Source organism: Oncorhynchus gorbuscha, unplaced genomic scaffold (assembly GCF_021184085.1).
Source record: "Oncorhynchus gorbuscha isolate QuinsamMale2020 ecotype Even-year unplaced genomic scaffold, OgorEven_v1.0 Un_scaffold_26:::fragment_2:::debris, whole genome shotgun sequence".
In the NCBI taxonomy this organism is placed as follows: domain Eukaryota; kingdom Metazoa; phylum Chordata; class Actinopteri; order Salmoniformes; family Salmonidae; genus Oncorhynchus; species Oncorhynchus gorbuscha.
This window is the reverse complement of record NW_025745119.1, coordinates 142,171-164,547: the sequence shown is the minus strand read 5'-3', so window position 1 is coordinate 164,547 and position 22,377 is coordinate 142,171. Positions and strand designations below refer to the sequence as shown.

General features: G+C 43.9%; 1 protein-coding gene across 1 annotated transcript in view; it reads left to right on the top strand.

The window, feature by feature from the left end:
* The window catches only part of LOC124017491 (matrix metalloproteinase-17-like), a 64,978-nt gene that overhangs the window by 16,401 nt on the left and 26,200 nt on the right, over window positions 1-22,377 (top strand). The window contains 2 exon segments of the mRNA XM_046332703.1: window positions 3,745-3,877; window positions 4,081-4,216. Coding sequence (XP_046188659.1) covers window positions 3,745-3,877; window positions 4,081-4,216 — 269 coding nt within the window.

Below are 22,377 nucleotides of genomic sequence, written 5' to 3'. Positions count from 1 at the left end.
TGCTGCAGGTAGGACAGATTCAGGAGGATTGATGTGTCTGTTTTGTTTTGTCATTAAAGACCCCAAAGGTCAAGTGAGATTCCACACAGCAGCATGCCGCAGCAAGGTCTGAATAAAATACTGTACTCACAAGGACAAAGGCAAGGCACACACACACTCAGCTTTTTGTTTTGCCTTACAGCTAAACAAACATCAACCTTGCTGTAGGTTTTCAATTTGTTGGAGGACGACATGTTGGAGGTGATCCAGACTGTTATTGCCCCTAGACTCTCTGGGTTTTTTTTTTCATTGGGGGGTAGAGCAGATTTAATCTTGCAGATAGATTGTGGGTTCTATCAATATAAACTGTTTGCATCATTTATAATTCCCCTTGTATTTTCCCCCAACCCTGCCATCCCTACCCTGATTGGAACAATCTAACAGACAACAATACTTCTACTGCTACATACAGCTACTTTCGCTCACATGTATGATGCATGTTATTAAATAATGATACATATATTCCTAATTTCCTCTTTCCTCAAGTGCTGGCTTTTCACCCACAGCGGCCAATCCACAATTCAGTCTGATCTTAACTCCAGCTCTCCGATGTCCACAGATGAACTCATTTTTCCCAGTATAATGCCATTTTGCTATTTCCTTTTGCAATACATCCATTTTACTGTGATGTCTTATGAGGTTCTCTGTTTCTCTTTCTCTCTCTTTCTCTCTTTCTCTCTCTCTTTCTCCCTTGATGTGTAGCCTAAACAAATTGGTTTTTTGCTTGTTAGTGAGGACATACCCATCCCATTCCTGAGCTTTTGTGCACACAGACACACACCCACACACACAAACAAACAAACACACACATACACACACTTATAGTTCAGGTCTCTTACTGTAAGTAACTCAAGGAGAGGACAACGTGCCTGTCTGCGTAGCTTTTTTGTTGGAAGCTGGTTTTCTCATTGCTAGAGTAGTGGACTGATTATGTAGGGTGAAATCATCTGCGCTGTGATTGAGTCAAATCCCATATGATTATATTGGTATTCCCTTTCTCCATCAGCCCAGTGGGGTATACCTCTGATTCTCGACGGTGTATGCTGGTTTTTGTCCTAGCCTTTTAATCAGAGGCTGGTTTAGAGTTGGGTAAGTAGATGAAAGGACTGTGGCAGTGTGGGTGTCCTGGTGTGGCTGTGTTGTGTTGTGTTGTTGCGGGTGATAGGAATCTCATCTCCCAGTGCTGAAGGAGCCCGCACTGTAGTTGATAACTGTGCCTGGTCAATGCCATGGAGGAGCTGTGTATTCTAACTTGTCATGCATCGATTTCCCAGCCTGCCAGAGGAGGAGAGCAGTCTCACTCACTCACTCACTCTCACACTCACTCACTCACTCACTCACTCACTCACTCACACACACACACACACGCGCACACGCACACACGCACACACGCACACACGCACACACGCACACAGACACAGACAGAAAGACAGAGGGAGAGAGAGAAACCGTCACACACACATAAACATAAACTCATGTACACACGCACGCACGCACACACACACACACACACATGCACACACAGACACACACACAGAGAGACTGAGTGAGCCCTCTCTCCACAGAGAGACACAGCTGGATGCTTGGTCAACACACAAACAGTGTCAGCAGGGAGTGTAGCACACCACAGTCAACATGAGACTGGAATTTAGTGATAGAAAGAGGAGAAGAGAGGAGAGGAGAGGATATTACTTGTTGTCCTCCATAGGGGCTGTCCTTTCAGTACCGAGCACTGCCCTCTGTATTCTCTCTCTCTCTCTATGGGTATTAGGTGTGTCTCAGAGTCAGCTTAGGGAATGTGTACAGTATGAAAACAATAAATAGTTTACCAAACACTTGCTCTACTGAATCTAATACATTAAAAACTGGAGTTGTGTGGTGGCAGTTGGACTTTTGGGCAACACAGAACCTATAAGCTCAGCAGAATGGCCCAGTACCGCCCAAAACCCCTCGACTCACAAAACATTTCTCTCCACTCTCCAGTCAGCAGACGAGTGAAATGCTGATGTCGTCATTCTTCTTATTCAGCTGCTATAGATGCCAACTTTTTCCATTTTCCTTCTTTCTCCAGTAGCCTTTGCAGCTATCAGATGTGTTAGATTGGCTTCCATAGGTCAGGCAATAGAATGAGGCTCTGGGCCAGTGGCTGTGTTTGAGTGTCCACATGTGGTATTGTGGTGATATAGTGAGCTGGCTGCTGAGTTAAGCAAGCAGGAAGTCAGAGTGCCCTGGTTTAGTTTGACAGCACTGCTGTTGTGCAAACACATTGCTCACAGAATCAACACTTTCAGAATGTCACTTTTTGCTTTCACACTCCAAGACTTGAGATGTCAAACACATGCTTGCGCACAGAGACACACACGCACACACACACACTGATTAGTGTAGTCATGGTGACTAACTTTCTAGTTTTGTTCGTTAGCTGGAGTTATGAAGTGGTTTAAGTTAAATCAAATTATTTTTAAATGTATTTTATGAGGTAGAACGATTTGTACCTTTTGAATAGAAAACGTAACTTAATGTGCTTCCATGTAAAAGTTAAGAGTCCTTAAACGTTGCACCAGAAACTTTTCCCAGTTTGCAGCCCTGAACTCTGCTAATACCATGGATGGGGAGGCACATATCATCGGTAGGATTGCGGTGTAAGCACAAAGCAATTTGGGTAATTTGTGGAGTGTTGTCAATAGAAGGGGGGGTCCTGGCTATCGAAGCAAGTGGTTCATCACTCAACGCTGATCAAAAGCCCATTTAAAACTAACCAACTCTGACTGCATGCTCAGAGATGGAGGAGAAAATGCTTGAGTGGTTAGAGAGGATGTCAGTACTTAACTTTCATTTTAGCCAGACATGATTAACTCTCAGATTAGTGCAGCTGACTAGGCTTCCCCTTTCCCTTCCCTTTCCCAATGTTCTTATCCCTCGCTTGCTAGCTAGACAACTTCGGCTAACAATGTCACATCAAACAGTGCAGCTAGAATAACAGAATACATCTATAACAATGAGCTAATGATGCACGATTTCGCCTGGCATAGGAAATTTGCTCTCCCGCCAGGACACTGTTCAGAGACGCTAACCAACTAACTTAGACAGCAATCACTTCAAATTGAATCTGGAATGACAGCAAACTGTCTCCATTTTGTGTTTTTCTAATGGGATTTCTTTGTATATATCCACAAAACGGATGCTGATTCGTGATTTCGACTAGCTGAGAAAAGCTACCAGACTGTCTTGTCCCAAATCCTGGCACGTTCATTACTATGGTACAGCTGGAGATTGAATTTCAATATTTAAACAATGTTGCAAATGTCAGAGAGACAGACAGCAAGGTTCATACAAATCTCTGCTGTTGAAAACTAAATGTAAGTCTAAAATAAATCTGAGATAATGTCTAGAAGCTTTTTACAGTGGAGATTAAGTTTATAAATTGCCTGGCTGGGCTGATGAGACACTGTATTGCGCAGTCAGATGGAACAGAGTAAATAGGCATTTTAACGTCATAGATTTAGCTGGTGGCTAGACACCATCTAGAATTAGACATACCCATTGTATAACCTCAAATATTCTCATGCATTTGCTCAAACACACATCAAATATATACTGTAGATGTTTAAACACACACCGCTACACATTCATAACACTGACACATTCACAGGGGTTTGGAATGGCTGGAATGGTCCTTAACACTTCCTGTTTTGTCTCCTCCAGGACTGGCTGAGTAAGTTTGGGTATCTCCCACCCCCTGACCCAGTGACTGGACAGCTCCAGACCAAGGAGGCCCTGACCAAAGCCATCAAAGCTATGCAGAAGTTTGGAGGACTGGAGGAGAGCGGAGTGCTAGGTGCGTGTGTGTGCGTGTGCGTGTGCGTGCGTGCGTGCGTGCGTGCGTGCGTGCGTGTGTGTGTGGCACGTATGCACACACTGTCTTTGTCTTGTTATGCTCTGCTAAAACAATACAGCTTTAATTGAATAATGGGTCGACATGCTCACTAGTTTACTACTCAATATGAACGTGTACATCTGCGTATCTGTTCCCCTGCTCAGACCAAGCCACCCTGGGCCTGATGAAGACCCCGAGGTGTTCCCTCCCGGACCTGTCTGAGACCGAGGCGGTGGTGGGCCGCAGGAGACGAGCCCTGACGCCCCAGAACAAGTGGAGCAAGAGACACCTCTCCTGGAGGTACAGTACACTACAATAGAATAAACCCACCTGGCCACAACGTCAGTCTGTGTGCTACCAGTGTGAGGCTGACCTGGAAGATGTAGAGTGGACTGGGTATGGTAGAGAGTATGGTACCTGTGATGGTATGGAACACATAACCTGCTTTGCATGTACAATCTAGTCCATGGCTAATGATGCACATGGTGTTGAGCAGGCATGTTGGATTTTAGGGAGGATCAGCGTTGGATGTGTGAGGTTACTTTATGAAATGGGTGAAACATTGTACAAACAGTCCCTGCATGCGGACCGCTGTGCTGGACTGCAGATGGATGTGTGTGCAGGCCAGGGTCATGGGGAAGGGAAGCAAGGGGGAGGGAAGGGTGAAACCATTACTATACTGAGCAAAAATATAATTGCAACATGCAACAATTTCAACTATTTTACTGAGTTACAGTTCATATAAGGAAATCGGTACATTTAATTTCATTCATTAGGCCCTAATCTATGGATTTCACATGACAGGGGAGCAGCCATGGGCTGGGAGGGCATAGGCCCACACACTTGGGAGCCAGACCCACCTACTGGGGAGCCAGGCCCAGCAAATTCGAATATGTTTATCCCCACAAAAGGGCTATATTACAGACAGATATACTCCTCAGTTTCATCAGCTGTCCGGGTGGCTGGTCTCAGATGATCCCGCAGGTGAAGAAGCCAGGTGTGGAGGCCCTGGGCTGGCGTGGTTACACATGGTGTGAGGTTGTGAGGCCAGTTGGACGTGCTGCCAAATACTTTAAAACAACGTTGGTAGAGACATGAACATTCAATTCTCTGGCAACAGCTCTGGTGAACATTCCTGCAGTCAGTATACCAATTGCACACTCCCTCAAAACTTAAAACATCTGTGGCATTGTGTTGTTTGACAAAACTGCACATTCTAGAGTGGCATTTCATTGTCCCCATCAAAAGATGCACCTGTGTAATGCTCATATGCAGTTTAATCAGCTTCTTGATATGCCACAACTGTCAGGTGGATGGATTATCTTGGAAAAGGATAAATACTCACTAACAGGGATGTAAACACATTTGTGCACCAACTTTTAGAGAAATACGCTTTCTGTGCGTATGGAACATTTCTGTGTTCTGCGTGCGTAAGTTGCTGACACCTACATAGCCTTTCTCACACACACACACGCACACGCACGCGCACGCACGCACGCACGCACACACACACACACACACACACACACACACACACACACACACACACACACACACACACACACACACACACACACACACACACACACACACACACACACACACACACACACACACACACACACACACACACCTTTCTTCCCCCTCATTGACAGATCCTGCAGTTGTATCTATCTCTTTCCTTTTTTCCCTCTCTCGTGCTCTCTCTCTCTCTCTCTCTCTCTCCCTCTCTCCTTCTTTCACCTGCATTCTAGTGCCAATCATATGCCTTGCTCCTGTCTGCTTGCTCCTGCTCTCCTCTCACCTCTACTGTCTGCTGGCAGCCTGACTGTCTGTTGAGACCAGGGAGAATGTGTTTGTATTAACACTAGTACTGATTTGTACAGAGTCCTGAAAACACTGTGCTCACTGGATGGAGAGCTGGAGTTTTCTCTCACAGATTTCTTGGTTTGGGCTGTAGAGCTCAGAGACCAAGCATATCTTCTATATGCTTCTTTACCTTGGGGTTTGGAAAGTAACACCCATTGATTATCTGTGCAAATGAAAGCATCCAAGAAAAGAAGCTTGAATCCATGTTCCTCCAGTCACCTAAGAGTCAACAGAAGTTCTTTAATATACAGGTGAAGTTCCCTCTCAGTCAGTTCTACTTACTGCTCTTAGTCATAGACTGGCCTCGGGTCTACCAGCCCCAGTGAGAGTAAGGTCAGGGCTCAAACACTGTAATAATGTTCCTTACTGGTTTGTTTGAGAGCGCTGGTAATAAGGGGCTGGTGTAGAGCAGAGGGTCATGGGGCAGGGACTTGGCTGGGAGCTGTGTGGAGAGCGATACACACACAAACACACACACACACAAACACACACACACAAACACACTCAGGGTAGTTCAGTGGAGTCCACACTTCAATAGAGTTCCACATATAGATATGTAGGGAGATGTTTTCAGCTGGCGTTAAGGCGGCGCTAGTGTCAAATGCACATTAGTTATTGCTATTTCATCATCTAAAAACTGTCATTTTCCAGCCCTAACGCCAGGTTCGGCAATTTACCTGTCTTATATCAGCACACTTGCGCTCAGATGGGAGGGGTGGAAATATGTTTGACTTGTCCTTTACAACATGATCCAAAGTTCTAATTTAAGACCAAACAAAAACTGTTTTTAGAGGTAACGCAGTTGGTTATGACTTGAATATTGAGAGTGGAAGGCCTATCCAGCCATGACGCACACTGTCCATATTCGCATGGATCAAGAGTAGACTAATGTGCCTTTGATGCATGCATACTTTGTATTTAGTTTAAATGTCCAATGCAATCGCGAAATATTCAATACTGTCGATAAAGGGTTTGGCTCCTGAGACCGCTTGAAAATAAATCTTAAATCACCAAAGATTTATAAAATATCAAGTTTGAGAGGAGTAAAACAGTGAGTAGACATTCCATTTTTATCTCTGCATTGTATGCAGGCCCACATTATTTTAGCCATGCAGGTCTCGTGCGTTAAACCCCCTCCATGATGTAATGTTACGCCCATCGTATTTAGAAGTTATCTGTAACCTGTAACAATTGCTTGTTTTCCGTTTAATATGTTCAAACCCCAGGCCCTCCCTACTATAACAAAAAGTCTTTTTATCCTGGCGACTTTATGATGTCGTTACATTTTACATTTATTTATTGTTGTTGTTCAAAATAACAGATTGAAGGGGTCGGAGCTAGCATGTTGGAGTGAACGGCTGTGTTTGTGAAACATTCTAACTTAACCTACTTTACTTTTTACGTTTCTTTCTAGTACAATATTGTACATTTTATGTGAACATGCTGGGTAATAGGCGACTAAAGGACAATAAATCCTCATCGGAGGCCTCTTCCCCACCAAACAACGAGACCGACATGGCGGAAGGCACCGGTAATAACGTGACACTTTCAGAACTTATTCGGGCTCTGGGAGAACTAAATGTTTTAAGGCTACTATTGCTGAACTGGACACCATTTGAAAGGTTTCTTCGTAGGACCAGAGTATTGTGGATCTTGAGAAGGCTTCTGAATTCAATCTTGGTAGGATCGACGACTTAGAGAAGCTATGCACATCCTTGCAGGAGAGTGTGCAGGGGCTTTCTGTGAAAGTGGTCGGCCTAGAGGTTTGTCCAGACGTCATAACCTTCACGTTGTTGGTCAGGCAGAGGGAGTGGAGGCTGGCTCTCGCCCCACCGACTTCTTCGCCAAGCTATTGAGGGATACAATGGGATCAGATGTTTTGGCTTCGGATCCGCTGCTGGACCGTTCACATCACGTTCTTGTCTCCGTGCCAGGGCCGGGCCAACGTCCTCGCCCAGTTATCATCTCTTGTCCCCTTGCCAACCGGGCCAACATCCTCGCCCATCCTCTGTTGTCACAGTTTCAAGACCAAGGATCTTATCTTGCTGAAGGCTCGAATGAGGGGTAACCTGTTACATAAAAGACATCCTTTCTGTGTCTATGAGGATTATGCGCCCGATGTAGCAAAGCATTGCGCCGGCTACAGAGATGTCATGACCAAACTCTACAAACTCCATCTTCGCCCAGCCTTGCTCTTCCCTGCCAGACTCAGAATTACCCCCCCCTTCTAGTGAGAAGATTTGGCTCTCCTCAGTTTTGGACGCAGAGAAGTTTATTCTGGAATATACAGCAATCCCCCGTACGGGTTAGAGCACCTTGTCATTGTGTGTTAGAGTCTGCTCATGGACTCAAATCCATACTGTGCCATAGCGGATGAAATCTTATTAAACTGTCTCAGCAAGGGCTGCCGACTGTAGTTTTATTGTTGCTCTCGGACATATTAGACACTTAGCCGAGCCAATGGAGGGCGGTCAGAGCTTTCATTTCACTTTCATTCTGACTGGACGACTGCCCTGTCGTTGGAGGTTAGAGGATGCCTGTTCGAGTGGCTTGCCAGGTTCGATCAATGACAATTTCAGATGGATATTCTTCTAGTCCCCCATTTTTGTTTTGTTTCATCATCTGTCTTGCATTATCTATTTATTGATTTATTTGTATTATTATTTGTATTTATTTGTTTAAATCTTGCATTATTATTATTACTATTATTATTATTATCAGCATACCTTTTATTTATTGTTGGCAGAGGACTGGTGGTGATGGTTGGGGCGGGGCAGATGGGGTGGCATCAGACACCTGGATATCATGTTGGAGTTTTGTGCCATTCTGCTTCTGTCATTGCGCAGGCCCTTTCTACCCATTAGGTTCCACCCAGCCTCCTGTGGTGTTTGTGTATATATTTGTAGGTGTGTGTACATATAATTATTATTTATACTATATACATTCTTTTTTATCTTAGCATTTTATTATTATTATTATGTGAATATTTTAATTTAGTTTTTGGTATAAATGTTTGTGTGTATATACAGTTGAAGTCTGAAGTTATATGTGAGGCGCAAATCCAACGAAAAACCAACCAGAATAGTTATTTTGAGAGACCATGCTCTTACAATGGAAACTAAGGGCATACTGAATTCTAGCTCCCAGGATGCAATTCCTATGGCTTCCACGGGGTGTCAGCAGCAGCTCAAGGTTTCAGGCTTGTAACTTCCCAAACGAATAAGAAATATGAGTTTTAGTACAGGACAACAGTCTTGGAAATTAGTGTTTGGGCGCGCGATGAAGTCAAGACTCACCTGCTAAGGCGCACCTGTTCCTATTGAACATACTGCTTTCCGTAAGAAATATTATAGTTTGATTACATTTTAAGGTATCTGAGGAGTAAATGGACATGTGTTTTGACTTGCATGTTGAACGAGAGGATTATTCAAATCGATGGCGCCAGCTAAACTGACTTTTTGGGATATAAAAGAAGGATTTTATCTAACAAAATGACACTACATGTTATACCTGGGACCCTTTGGATGGCAAATCAGAGGAGGGTTTTCAAATAGTGAATATTTAATCGCTATTTGTGAATTTATGCAACCTATGCAGGTGGGAAAATATTTTGAAGTGGGCAGGCTTTCGCTGTAATGTACTGTAAATCGGACAGTGCAGTTAGATTAACAAGAATGTAAGCTTTCAACCAATATAAGACACTTGTATGTACCTAAATGTTTAATATCCATCATTTTTATGATTTTTTATTTGAATTGCGTGCCCTCCAGTTTCACCAGAAGTAGGCTTATGAAGTTTTAAACTATTTAAAGGCAATGCTATCAAATTCTAATTGAGTGTATGTAAACTTCTTACCCACTGGGAATGTGATGAAAGAAATTAAAGCTGAAATAAATCATTCTATCTACTATTATTCTGACATTTCACATTCTTAAAATAAAGTGGTGATCCTAACTGACAGGGATATTTTACTAGGATTAAATGTCAGGAATTGTGAAAAACTGAGTTCAAATGTATTTGGCTAAAGTGTATGTAAACTTCCTACTTCAACTGAATGTATGTGTGTGTATACATATGTATGTGTGTGTGTGTGTGTGTGTGTGTGTGTGTGTGTGTGTGTGTGTGTGTGTGTGTGTGTGTGTGTGTGTGTGTGTGTGTGTGTGTGTGTGTGTGTGTGTGTGTGTGTGTGTGTGTGTGTGTGTGTGTGTGTGTGTGTGTGTGTGTGTGTGTGTGTGTGTGTGTGTATGCGTATGTCTGTATATATATGTGTGTGTGTGTGTGTGCGCGCACGTATGTGCATGTGTACATGCGCACATGCAGTATATACACATGTAATATGTAATGTGTAAATGTACTGGTGTCTATATCGGTTTATGTTTAGACCAGCATTGTTCACGCAATATAACCTTGAGATGTTATAGCTTGCTTATCTCATTGGTCGACCTAGCATGGCACTTACAGTGACTTGGCAATTCCCTATTTTTTGCCTTGTAACCTTGAATTAAAATGGATTTTGGGGGAGGTTTGTATCATTTGATTTACACAACATGCCTACCACTTTGAAGATGCAACATATTTTTTATTGTGAAACAAACAAGAAATAGGACAAAAAACAGAACGTGAGCGTGCATAACTATTCACCCCCCCCAAAAAAAAGTCATTACTTTATAGAGCCACCTTTTGCAGCAATTACAGCTGCAAGTCTCTTGGGATATGTCTCTATAAGCTTGGCACAAAACTGCTCCAGCTCCTTCAAGTTGGATCGGTTCCGCTGGTGTAGAGCAATCTTTCAGTCATACCACAGATTCTCAATTGGATTGAGGTCTGGGCTTTGACTAGGCCATTCCAAGACATTTAACTGTTTCCCCTTAAACCACTTGAGGGTTGCTTTAGCAGAATGCTTAAGGTCGTTGTCCTGCTGGAAGGTGAACCTCCATCCCAGTCTTAAATCTCTGGAAGACTGAAACAGGTTTCCCTCAAGAATTTCCCTGTATTTATTGGCATCCATCATTCCTTAAATTCTGACCAGTTTCCCAGCCCCTGTCGATGGAAAAACATCCCCACAGCATGATGCTGCCACCACCATGCTTCACTGTGGGGATGGTATTCTCGGGGTGATGCAAGGTGTTGGGTTTGTGCCTGAAATAGCATTTTCCTTGATGGCCAAAAAGCTCAATTTTAGTCTCATCTGACCAGAGTACCTTCTTCCATATGTTTGAGGAGTCTCCCACATATGCCTTTTGGCAAACACCAAACATGTTTGCTTATTTTTTTCTTTAAGCAATGGATTTTTTCTGGCCATTATTCTGGAAAGCCCAGCTCTGTGGAGAGTACAGCTTCAAGTGGTCCTATGGACAGATACTCCAATCTTCGCTGTTGTCACGTCCTGATCTTAGTTCCTTTTTTATGTCTGGTCAGGGCGTGAGTTGGTGTGGGCATTCTATGTTTTTGTTCTATGTTTTTGTATTTCTGTGTCTGTCCCGGTATGGTTCCCAATCAGAGGCAGCAGTCTATCGTTGTCTCTGATTGATAACCATACTTATAGGTAGCCTGTTCCCACCTGGTGTTTGTGGGTAGTTAATTTTTGAATAGTGTGTGTTGCACCTGACTGAGGTGTTTCGGTTGTCTCTTTGTTGTTTTTGCATTTTAGTGTTCAGCTTTGAATAAACATGACGAACACGTACCACGCTGTGCTTTGGTCCTCACATTCTTCCACCAACAGCCGTTACAGAACTACCCACCACCAAAGGACCAAGCAGCGTGGTGAGGAGCAGAAGCACTATCTGGAGAAATGGACATGGGAGGAGATACTGGAAGGCAAGGGACCCTGGGCACAGGCTGGGGAGTATCGCCGTCCACAGGAGGAACTGGAGGCAGCTAAGGCTGAGCGGAGACACTACGAGGAGTTGGCAAGGCTGGCAAGGAAGTCCGAGAGGCAGCCCCAAAAATGTATTGGGAGGAGGCACACGGGGAGTGTGGCAGAGTCAGGAGTCAGACCTGAGCCAACTCCCCGTGCTTATCGTAAAGGAGCCAAGGATGGAACCAGAGCCGGTGAGGGCGAAATTGGAGGTGAGCGAAGGGAGCGAAGCAGAGACAGTGAATGAGTTAATGGGGAGATTGGAGGAGAGAGTAATGAGGGTGTTGCTGTGTTGGTACATGAGGCACGATATCCGCATCATGTCACCTGAGTCAGCTCTCCATACTCGTCCTGAGGTGCGTGCCAGGCCTCCTGTGCGCCTCCCTAGCCCTGCACGTCCTGTGCCAGCTCGGTGCTACAGCCCTCCAAGACGTGCTTACCATGGCGGGCATTGTACTGGTCAGGCACCATGTTATGTAGTGGAGCGTACTGTATCTCCAGTACGCGTTCTTAGCCCGGTGCGCTACATCCCAGCTCCCCGCATCTGCCGGGCTAGGGTGAGGATCCAGCCAGGACGGATGGTGCAAGCCCTGCTCTCCAAACCTCCAGTGCGTCTCCTCGGGCCAGGATATCCTGCGCCAGCCCTGCTCACTGTGTCTCCAGTGCGTCTGCACAGCCCAGTGCGTCCTGTGCCTGCGCCCTGCACGTGCCGGGGTAAAATCACCATCCAGCCAGGACGGGTTGTGCAGGCCCTTAATTCGAGACCTCCAGTGCGCCTCCACGGCCCGGTCTATCCTGTGCCTCCTCCAAGGACCAGGCTGTCTTTCCGTCTCCTCCCTCCTGAGTCTCCCTCTAGCCCGGAGCTGCCAGAGTCTCCCTCTAGCCCGGAGCTGCCAGTTTCCCTCTAGCCCCGAGCTGCCAGACTCTCCCACTAGCCCGGAGCTGCCAGTCTCCCTCCAGCCCGGAGCTGCCAGTCTCCATCCTGTCCGGCGCTGCCAGAGTCTCCTCCCTGTACGGCGCTGCCAGAGTCGCCCGCCTGTCCGGAGCTGCCAGAGTCGCCCGCCTGTCCGGAGCTGCCAGAGCCGCCTGTCAGTCAGGATCTGCCAGAGCCGCCCTTCACTCCGGCCCTGCCAGAGCCGCCCTTCACTCCGGCCCTGCCAGAGCCGCCCTTCACTCCGGCGCTGCCAGAGCTGCCCTTCACTCCTGTACCTCTGTACTGTCACGTCCTGACCTTAGTTCCTTTTGTCTCTATTTTAGTTTGGTCAGGGCGTGAGTTGGGGTGGGCATTCTATGTTTTTGTTCTATGTCTTTGTATTTCTGTGGCTGGCCTGGTATGGTTCCCAATCAGAGGCAGCTGTCTATCGTTGTCTCTGATTGAGAACCATACTTAGGTACCCTGTTCCCACCTGGTGTTTGTGGGTAGTTGATTTCCGTTTAGTGTGTGTTGTACCTGACGGAGCTGTTTCGGACGTCACTTTGTTGTTTTTACATTTTAGTGTTCAGTTTCGAATAAACATGACGAACACGTACAACGCTGCGCTTTGGTCCTCAAAAGTATTTTTTTTTCACTTCACCAATTTGGACTATTTTGTGTATGTCCATTACATGAAATCCAAATAAAAATCAATTTAAATGACAGGTTGTAATGCAACAAAATAGGAAAAACGCCAAGGGGGATGAATACTTTTGCATGGCACTGTACCAATGACAACACAGAGACTAACTCCAGCATTATTGTGGGAAACAGTGAAGGATTATTTGAGAGGCTGTATCATCTCCATTCAGGCTTCCAGGAGTAGGCAAAACAGAGGAAAACTGGAAGAACTGGAGGGACAAATTCACTTACTGGAGAGGGAGAATGCTAGCCATCCATCTATGGAGAAACATTTTTTTTAAATGAACACTTTGAAATTTGAATAAAATCAGATTCTCTCAACTAAAATTGCTTAATCTTTTCTCTATGCCAAGCAAACATATTTTGAGTTTGGTAACAAACCACACAAATTACTTGCCAGACAATTTCGAAAAACTTATAGTGACCGAATGATCACAAAGTTAAATCTGTAACTGGGGAACTACTCTCTTCCCACAAGGACATCAATGACAGATTTCGTCAGTTTTACAAGACATCTTAAGCAGATCCTAATCCCTTAATTATGCTAAACTTTTTGGAGGACTGTAATCTCCCTGCCCTGAACCAGGAAGATTCCAACTTCCTGAATAAGGTAATATCTCTTGGAGAAATTTGAGAAACAATTACATCTCTAAAGAGTGGCAAGACCCCGGGCCCAGATGGATTCCCTATAAAACATTCAGCAATATTCTCCCTACCTGCACAAAATGTTGGTTCAGGCCATTGCGGATGGAGATCTCCCACCTACTTTCGATGAGGCGTTCATTACAGTTGTTCATAGAAAGGGTAAAGATACGGAAGTGGTAGGGTCATACAGACCAATATCTCTCCTTGATACAGACCAAAAGATTTGCGCAAAAACTCTGGCTAATAGGCTTAGCACTTTATTGGGAAAATTGGTCCATTCGGACCAGACTGGCTTTATCCCTAACAGAAACTCATTTTTCAATCTCAGGCGCCTCTTCAACATGATGTATTCTCAGAGGTTACCCAACGTGGACCTTGCCGTTATATCTCTGGACGCCGAAAAGGGCTTTGACCAAATTGAGTGGTCCTATCTATTCACAGTCCAACTGAAATGTAATATTGGAGATGGGATCACAAAATGAATCCAGCTTTTATATAGGAACCCCTGTGCGAGAATACTCACTAACCAATCATTGTCGCCCTGATTTAACCTTTATAGAGGGGGAAGGTTGTGCGCTGTTGCCTCTGCTTTTTGCTCTAATTATTGAACCTCTCGCTCAGGCGATCAGATCTCATGCAGCAATACACGGCTATAATACTGAAGATACTCTAAATAAGATTTCTCTATACACAGATGACATTCTCCTCTATGTAACAGAACCCCAGTCTAGTATTCCAGCTATTCTTGATTTGATTAATTTGTTTGGTATATTCTCAGGATATAGAATCAATTCTCAGGAAGGAAATTAATGTCCACTTTGACCCTACACTAATATCATTCCTGCTCCCTGTTGCCAGGATTCCCTCCTTTTCCCCCTCCAACCTTGATAACACCTTTGAGCGATGGGGAGAACTAGAGATCAATACCACAGGGCATCTACAATATATATAGAAGGGACCTTTGCCTCTGATTTGTTGAAGGAAATCTATCATCTTCCCAGAAGTAACTTTTTCAGATACTTACAGATTAGAGACTATGTTAGAAAACATCTTCCTACATTTAGAAATGCTAAACCTTCCATGTTTGACGGATGCATCAACATTTGTCCCACCTCAGGCAAACTAATATCTCGTCTATATGATGCTTTTCAATCTGTTAGCACACCATCTACAGATGCCATTAAGGCAAAATGGGAAGAAAAGCTAGGCACTAACATTTCTGTAGCAGACTGGGAAGGGAGCTTGGGAGTATATCCACACCTGCTCCATTAACTCCAGACACCGTCTCATACAATTCAAGATCTTACACAGATTACACTATTCCAAAACCTAAGCTGCATAGGATATTTCCTGATACCTCCCCTATGTGTGATAAATGTCATGCTGTGCAGGGTACACTATTCCACTGCTTTGCCCTTTGCTCTAACTTGTATGGTGTGGAATTGTTAGGATAGTCTCTGAAGTTCTAGAGACTTCAATTGACCCCAGACACGCTTCTGATCTTCCTGTGAGTGTCTGAAAGTGTCAGCCTCTCCTCTCTTACTTGGACCATTAAGTGCTGTGGGGAGGTAAGAGGGGGGGGGGGTGACATCTGCCCTCTTTCTGTTTACATGTCCTTGTTTTGTATTATTTACTTTGGACCCAGAACTCTGGGTCTTGTTGTTTCTGTCTTCTCTTTTATGTTTAGATAAGAATTTCATCCTTGTCTTTTCTACAAAATACCTATACACCATTTGTGTGTGTGTTCAATGAAACATATTTGAACAGAGAATGTATTTGTATTTTTATAAACAGATTACTTGTTTTTCATTTTTCGTTTTATCAATCTTATTAGAATGATTCACCTTCCTGATTTTATGCGCCGCGCGCATTCAATGCAACTTCTGGAGATGTGTGAATGCAATGTGATCTGTGAGATGGGTTCCGATTATGTTCAGAAAACGTAGGCCTGAGGGATGGTAGGGGACGCCATGTGCTACTGACGTGTTTTCCGTTTGCTCCCGTGGTATTCTTAAAGTTTATGTGAATTCTGCAGCAGAAGCGTATTTATTTTCAAATATTAATTTGGTGATCCCTTTCCGTAAAAAACAAGACTACTTTGCTTCCGAATGTCAGCATGTCGACCAAACATAAGGCCAAAAGCATGACTTTGAGAAAACCCGGCCTACAAGACCCGCTCTCATCACCGTCCTCTCCTGAGTCTGAGGGCCCGAGGACGCACACTTTAACCGGGTTGGCCTGGCGTGGCTTGGCCTGGAGGCGCTGAAATAAACATTCTCGAGGCCATCAAACTACTACGCTCTGAGATAGTTGAAATGAAAACACAGGTGGTTGCTACGATTGAGGCCAGAATACAGGAGGTTTCTGATACTTTAAAAGCAGATTTAACCATCCTGCGGAACGAGACTGTGCCAGCAATCACAATACTCAAAACAACAACTGCGTCACACACTACAACGATTGCGGCACTGGAGGCCTCCGCTACTAATGTCTCCGATTTAACTACATCCATGGAGGCTGAAGTTAAACGCCTAGCTGCGGATTTGAAAAGGGTGAAGGAGAGCTGCGTGAGTCGAGGGATTCTCTCGCCGCAATAATCTGAGACTTGTATCGGTCCCAGAGTCCGCCGAAATGCATCGCGCCACGGATTTCGTTTCGGGGCTGCTGAAGGATGTTCTAGCCTTAGATGAAAAGCTCCTGATTGATCGAGCCCACCGGTTGCTGCGCCCCAAAGCCCTGGGATTGGGAGAGGCCCCGTGACATAATTCTTCGAGTGCACTTTTTTCATGAGAAGATGGAGATCCTCCGACGAGCCCGCAATACCACTCTGAGCTTTCAAGGACAGAGCTTTTCCATCTACCAGGACTACTCCCCCACTGTTTCCAGGCAGCGCGCAGCTTTCGGACAGGCCAAATGAGTACTTCGGGACCATCCAAGTGTGAAGTATGGACTGCAATTCCCGGCCCGTTTATGGATATCTCACGATGGTAAAGACTACACATTTGAATCTCCGGATGAGGCTATGGCTCACATTCAACGTCACATCAAGAAGTCTTGAATATGCTCACAGTTCAGCAACTGTTGCTTGCGTACTGTGGATAGTAAGTAACCCACTTGTGGTACAATTATGCTTAGACATAACAGGCTAGTCTTGTATAGTTGTTGAAACTATTCAGGCTTATTTGAGGTGATCTAATGTTTTGATCGTCTAGTGTGCGTGCCTTATCTCGCTCACCTATTCAGTTTGTTTACACATTGTCTCGGTGACTCAAAATATTTTTGGTTATTTGTTTGCTGCAACCGTTTGCATTGACCCAGGTAACAGTAAATGTCTCCCGAGGCTACACGGTTTTTGGGGCCTCACTTTAATTTTAAAAGTTTTGAGCGTCATTTATGCCCAGCAAACGTTCAACGTTGCGCACACAGTTTTTTGGTATTGGTTGTAAGCTGTCTCAGCTTCAACTAGACTTCTATTATAATTACTATTATTTTTGATTGTTTTACTACAATTTCCTTACTTCAAATTAGATTTTTGGCTGAGAGCCTTTATACATTTTATTTATTTTCCCTCTCAATGCCTGTTATAACATTTACATTACATTTACATTTAAGTCATTTTAATACAATTATATACATCTACAAGTGGTGCTTTTGTCATTCCGTTTGCACAAGGGATTCGCCTTTTTTTTATTTGAAAAAATACATACAAATCTTTCTTTTTGCTGCTTGATCCACTAACAAAACGCGACTTTAAAGAGCGGTACTGTGGGTTTAGGTTTAAGACCGCACTCTCACAGACATACTGTGCGAAGAGAACATGTTCTACTTAGGCTTGTACCTCGTTTGGGGAGGTATTGTCTGGGATGGGGGGAGGGGGTGGGGGGGCAGGTTGAATTGTTCAGTTCTAATGTTGTCATTCTGCCTTTTTAGTTTTTTTTATCAGGTTTTTTCTGTACTTTTTCCAAACATTTACCACCGTACATTATTACTCTGAGATAAGTTATTCTGGGGGTTTTGGGCGCTCATTGCTTTTCCATTCTATGCTCTAATGACAGGGTTGAATAACGGGAATGCCCAGAGGGGCCAAAATAATACGATCAAGTACATTTCTCCCAAAGGGATTAACAACCCGGTGAAGCGTAAGAGGGTGTTGACACACAAAGGGTTTGAATGCAAATATTGCATTTCCACAAGAGACTCACTTGAGGACTGGTGAGCATTTTAGGATGCGTAAGGACTGGGTTGGTCAAGTGTTCCACTCAAACTTTCATAGTAAATCAAGAGGTGCTGCTATTCTGGTTGATAAAGCTACTCCCTTTGTAGCTTCTGAGGTTATTGCTGATCCTAAGGGACGATACGTCATAGTAACCGGTGAACTGTTTTATACCCCTCTTGTTTTGGCTAGTGTTTATGCTCCCAATTGGATGACACAAGTTTCATTTCTTCCTTTCTGTCTACTATTCCCAATTTAGATTCTCATTTGTTGATTTTAGGGGGGGATTTAAACTGTAAAATGTCCCCAGTTCTTGACAAGTCCTCACAAACAAATACAGGCCCATCTAAATGTGCCCTACTTATTCAATCCTTTCTTCAGAAATATGCTATGTTTGAGGCCTGGCATTTCCTACATCCTACAGATAGACAATATTCCTTTTATTCTCATGTTCATCAAACATACTCCCGGATTGATTACTTATTTTTGGACCAAAAACTTCTGCCTAACCTTCGGCAGTGTACTTACGAGAGTATTGTTATCTCTGACCATTCACCATTAGTGCTTGAACTAGAGTTTCCCCAGTGACCTCCTATGTGTTATCAATGGCGTCTCAACCCCATTTTACTCTCAGATAAGGAGTTTGTCAATTTCATCTCTTCTGAAATCACCTTATTCCTAGAATCTAATTCAACACCAGGTATGTCCTGCTCTACCATATGGGAGTCTCTCAAAGCATACCTACGTGGCCAAATGATTTCTTATACAGCCAACCAAAACAGAGTTCGCTCCCAGCGACTTCGGGACCTGAGCGAGTCCATAGCCACACTGGATGAGAAGTATGCTACGGATCCTTCCTCTGATCTGCATAAAGAGCGCCAACTACTCCAATCTGAATTTGATGAGCTTTCTACCAGGCAAGCTGAACAGTTACTCTTGCGAGCTCGATACAAAGTCTATGAACAAGGCGACAAGGCCAGCAAACTCCTTGCGCATCAGATCCGTAAATCTGAGGCCTCATGTTTAATCCCACAAATAAGGACCCTGTCTGGTGCCACCACAGTTATACATAAAGAGATCAATGATCAATTTAAACCATTTTACTCTGCTCTATACACCTCTGAATCCCCTCAAGACCCCTTGCTGATTGACTCCTTCTTTAATGGCTTGAATATGCCTTCAATTAATACAGACTCCCATGACTATCTAGAAGAAGATTTTATGCTTGAGGAGATTGCAACAGCAGTGTCCGCAATGAAAAGTGGTAAATCACCGGGTCCGGACGGTTTTCCAACCGAATTTTACAGGACGTTTTCTGGTCTGCTTTGCCCATTCTTGTCTCGACTATTTGCAGAGTGCCTTAATACTTCAAAGCTACCGCCTAGTCTTTATCAGGCTTCAATTTCATTACTATTAAAGAAAAACAAAGACCCCTGGAATGTGGATCCTATCGCCCAATCTCGCTTTTAAACTGTGATTACAAAATCCTAGCTAAGCTTTTAGCCATCCGTATGGAAGGATTGCTGCACCAAGTAATACACTCTGACCAGACTGGCTTTGTGAGAAATAGGCATTTATTTTTCAATATTAGGCGCCTTATGAATATACTGTACTCCCCAGCGTCGGAGGATCCGGAGGTGGTGGTCTCACTTGATGCCGAAAAAGCGTTTGACCGCGTTGAGTGGGATTACCTAACAGCTGCCCTTTATAGATTTGGCTTTGGCCCCAAATTCATTGCGTGGATAAAGATTCTTTATTTTTCCCCCATGGCTTCGGTACGGACTAATAACTTGTCCTCGGACTATTTTCCCTTGCACCGCGGATCCAGACAGGGTTGCCCACTCTCCCCCTTGTTGTTTGCTTTGGCAATCGAGCCACTCGCCATTGCACTACGCTCTAATGATGCCATTCAAGGCATAATCAGGGCGGGCTGGGAGCAGAAAGTCTCGCTATATGCTGACGACCTCCTTTTGTTTATCTCCAACCCCGATACCTCATTTCCACGTGCCCTATCTGTTCTTAAAAAGTTTGGATCAATCTCAGGGTACAAGCTGAATCTAGGCAAGAGTGAGCTTTTTCCGGTAAACAAGGCTGCTTTAAAGTGCTCTTTTACAAGTTCTCAGTTTAGGATTGTCCGGGATCAATTCACTTACTTGGGAGTAAAAGTGATTAGCCCTGAAGGAAATATTCAAATTTGTTTCAGGAAAACTTTGTTGCTCTAGTAGACAGATTGAAACAATCTTTTACTTTTTGGAATCCGCTACCCCTTTCTCTTATCGGAAGGATTAATGTCATTAAAATGAATGTGTAGCCCAAATTTTTATATTTATTTCAATGTTTACCCATTTTTATTCCAAAATCTTTTTTTTATTTCACTGGATCATGCATTCATGCATTTTATTTGGGATGGCAAGGTACCACGGATTGGTAGAAAACATTTACAGAAGCCTAGGTCATTGGGGGGTTTAGCTCTACCAAATTTTCAGACATACTACTGGGCTGCAAATTTCAGAGCCGTTCTGTACTGGCTGCAGACTGATCCTACTGGCCCTAGACCACTCTGGGTCCAGATGGAGTCTGAATCGTGTAAACCTGCAGCACTTTCCTCTGTGCTGTGCGCGTCTCTCCCAGTGTCCCTAGGCAAAAGGTGTGTCAACCCAATTGTAAAGCAGTCTCTTAAAATTTGGAATCAGTTCCGTTTAGTCTTTAACCTATGAGGCTTTTCTCTATCAGGCCCAATCAATCAGAACATTTTATTTCCTCCATCTTTGAATGATGGGGCTTTTGGCATTTGGCACTCACTAGGCCTCTCCTCGCTAGCCCAATTATTCTTTGATGATACATTTGCCTCTTTTTCTCAGCTGCAGGAAAAGTTAAATCTCCCCCAATCCCACTTTTTCCACTATCTCCAGACTAGAAACTTTGTCAGGGCTAACACACCTGGATTTCCCAATAGGCCTGCGAATACAGCTATAGAGAACATCTTGGAGCTGAACAAGCTTCCTAGGGGCGCAATTTCAGATGTATATGCAATCATTCATGACTTACAGAACCCTTCTTTGGTGCCTTTAAGACTCGATGGGAAAAGGATTTGGGGGAGGAACTTGGGGAAGACTCCTGGGAATCTGTGCTGCACAGGGTGCACTCGTCCTCTTTTAGCACTAGACACAGCCTCATTCAATTCAAGGTGGTTCACCGTATCCACTGGTCGGGGGCCAAACTTGGAAGAATATTCTTTGATTTTAATCCTACCTTTGTCAGATGTAAAGTGGAACCAGCCACACTGTTGCATATGTTTTTGGGCTGTCATAAACTGTCAGGTTTCTGGGAATTAATATTTAAATGTTTCTCTGATATATATGACACTGTTATAGATCCGTCTCCCCTTACAGCCCTTTTTGGAGTACTGCCCATGGGTACCCCCCTATCAAGAATCCAGTCAGACACTGTTGCTTATACAACTCTTTTAGCTAGACGGCTAATACTACAGAACTGGAAGATGGCAGCTCCCCCATCTTATAAATATTGGGTGAGGGATGTGTTGTGCTCTCTGAAACTAGAAAAAATCAAATTCAATTCACGTGGGAACCCCAAACTGTTTGATGAGGCTTGGGCTCCATTCCGGTCTTCCTCTGATGGCAATCCAATTAATACTAAAATAAGTCTGTGACTTAAGGGTTGGAGGAGCCTCTCTCTGTGTTTTTGCTGGGGGGGGGGGGGCATTAAGGTCCATGTGCTTATTGATTGTGATCCGCAGATGCCTTGTTCATCTTGCTCGGGCAGAGACTAAAGTGTGAGCTTGTTTTTCACAGTTATTTTTACACTTTGTTCACGCCTACATGAATAATCATTTTATTTTTTTATTTTAAAGCATTGTAAAAAAAAACCTGTCCAGTCGATCTGTGGCCATGACTCTCTGTGAGTGGTTGCATTTATCCACCCTTATCCCTTGACTGTTTACAGGAACAATGTTGAGGTGATTGCCCTTTAGCCTCTGTAGCCTTCTGCCTGGTATGTTTAACTTGTCTAAAGTATGGGATCTTTAAAGCTATTTTTTTAGTTGTATTTTTATTTGTATTTTTTTTCTAGTTGAGTATATTATTTATATTGCTTTGTCTTGTCTATATGTGTGTGTGTGTGTAAAACTTAATAAACAGAGTTTTAAAAAATATATTTAAAAAAAAGAAAACGTAGGCCTTTTTGGGAGCAGTACAATGGTGAGTGGACATTCTCCCTTACTCTTTATATTGTATATTTTTTTC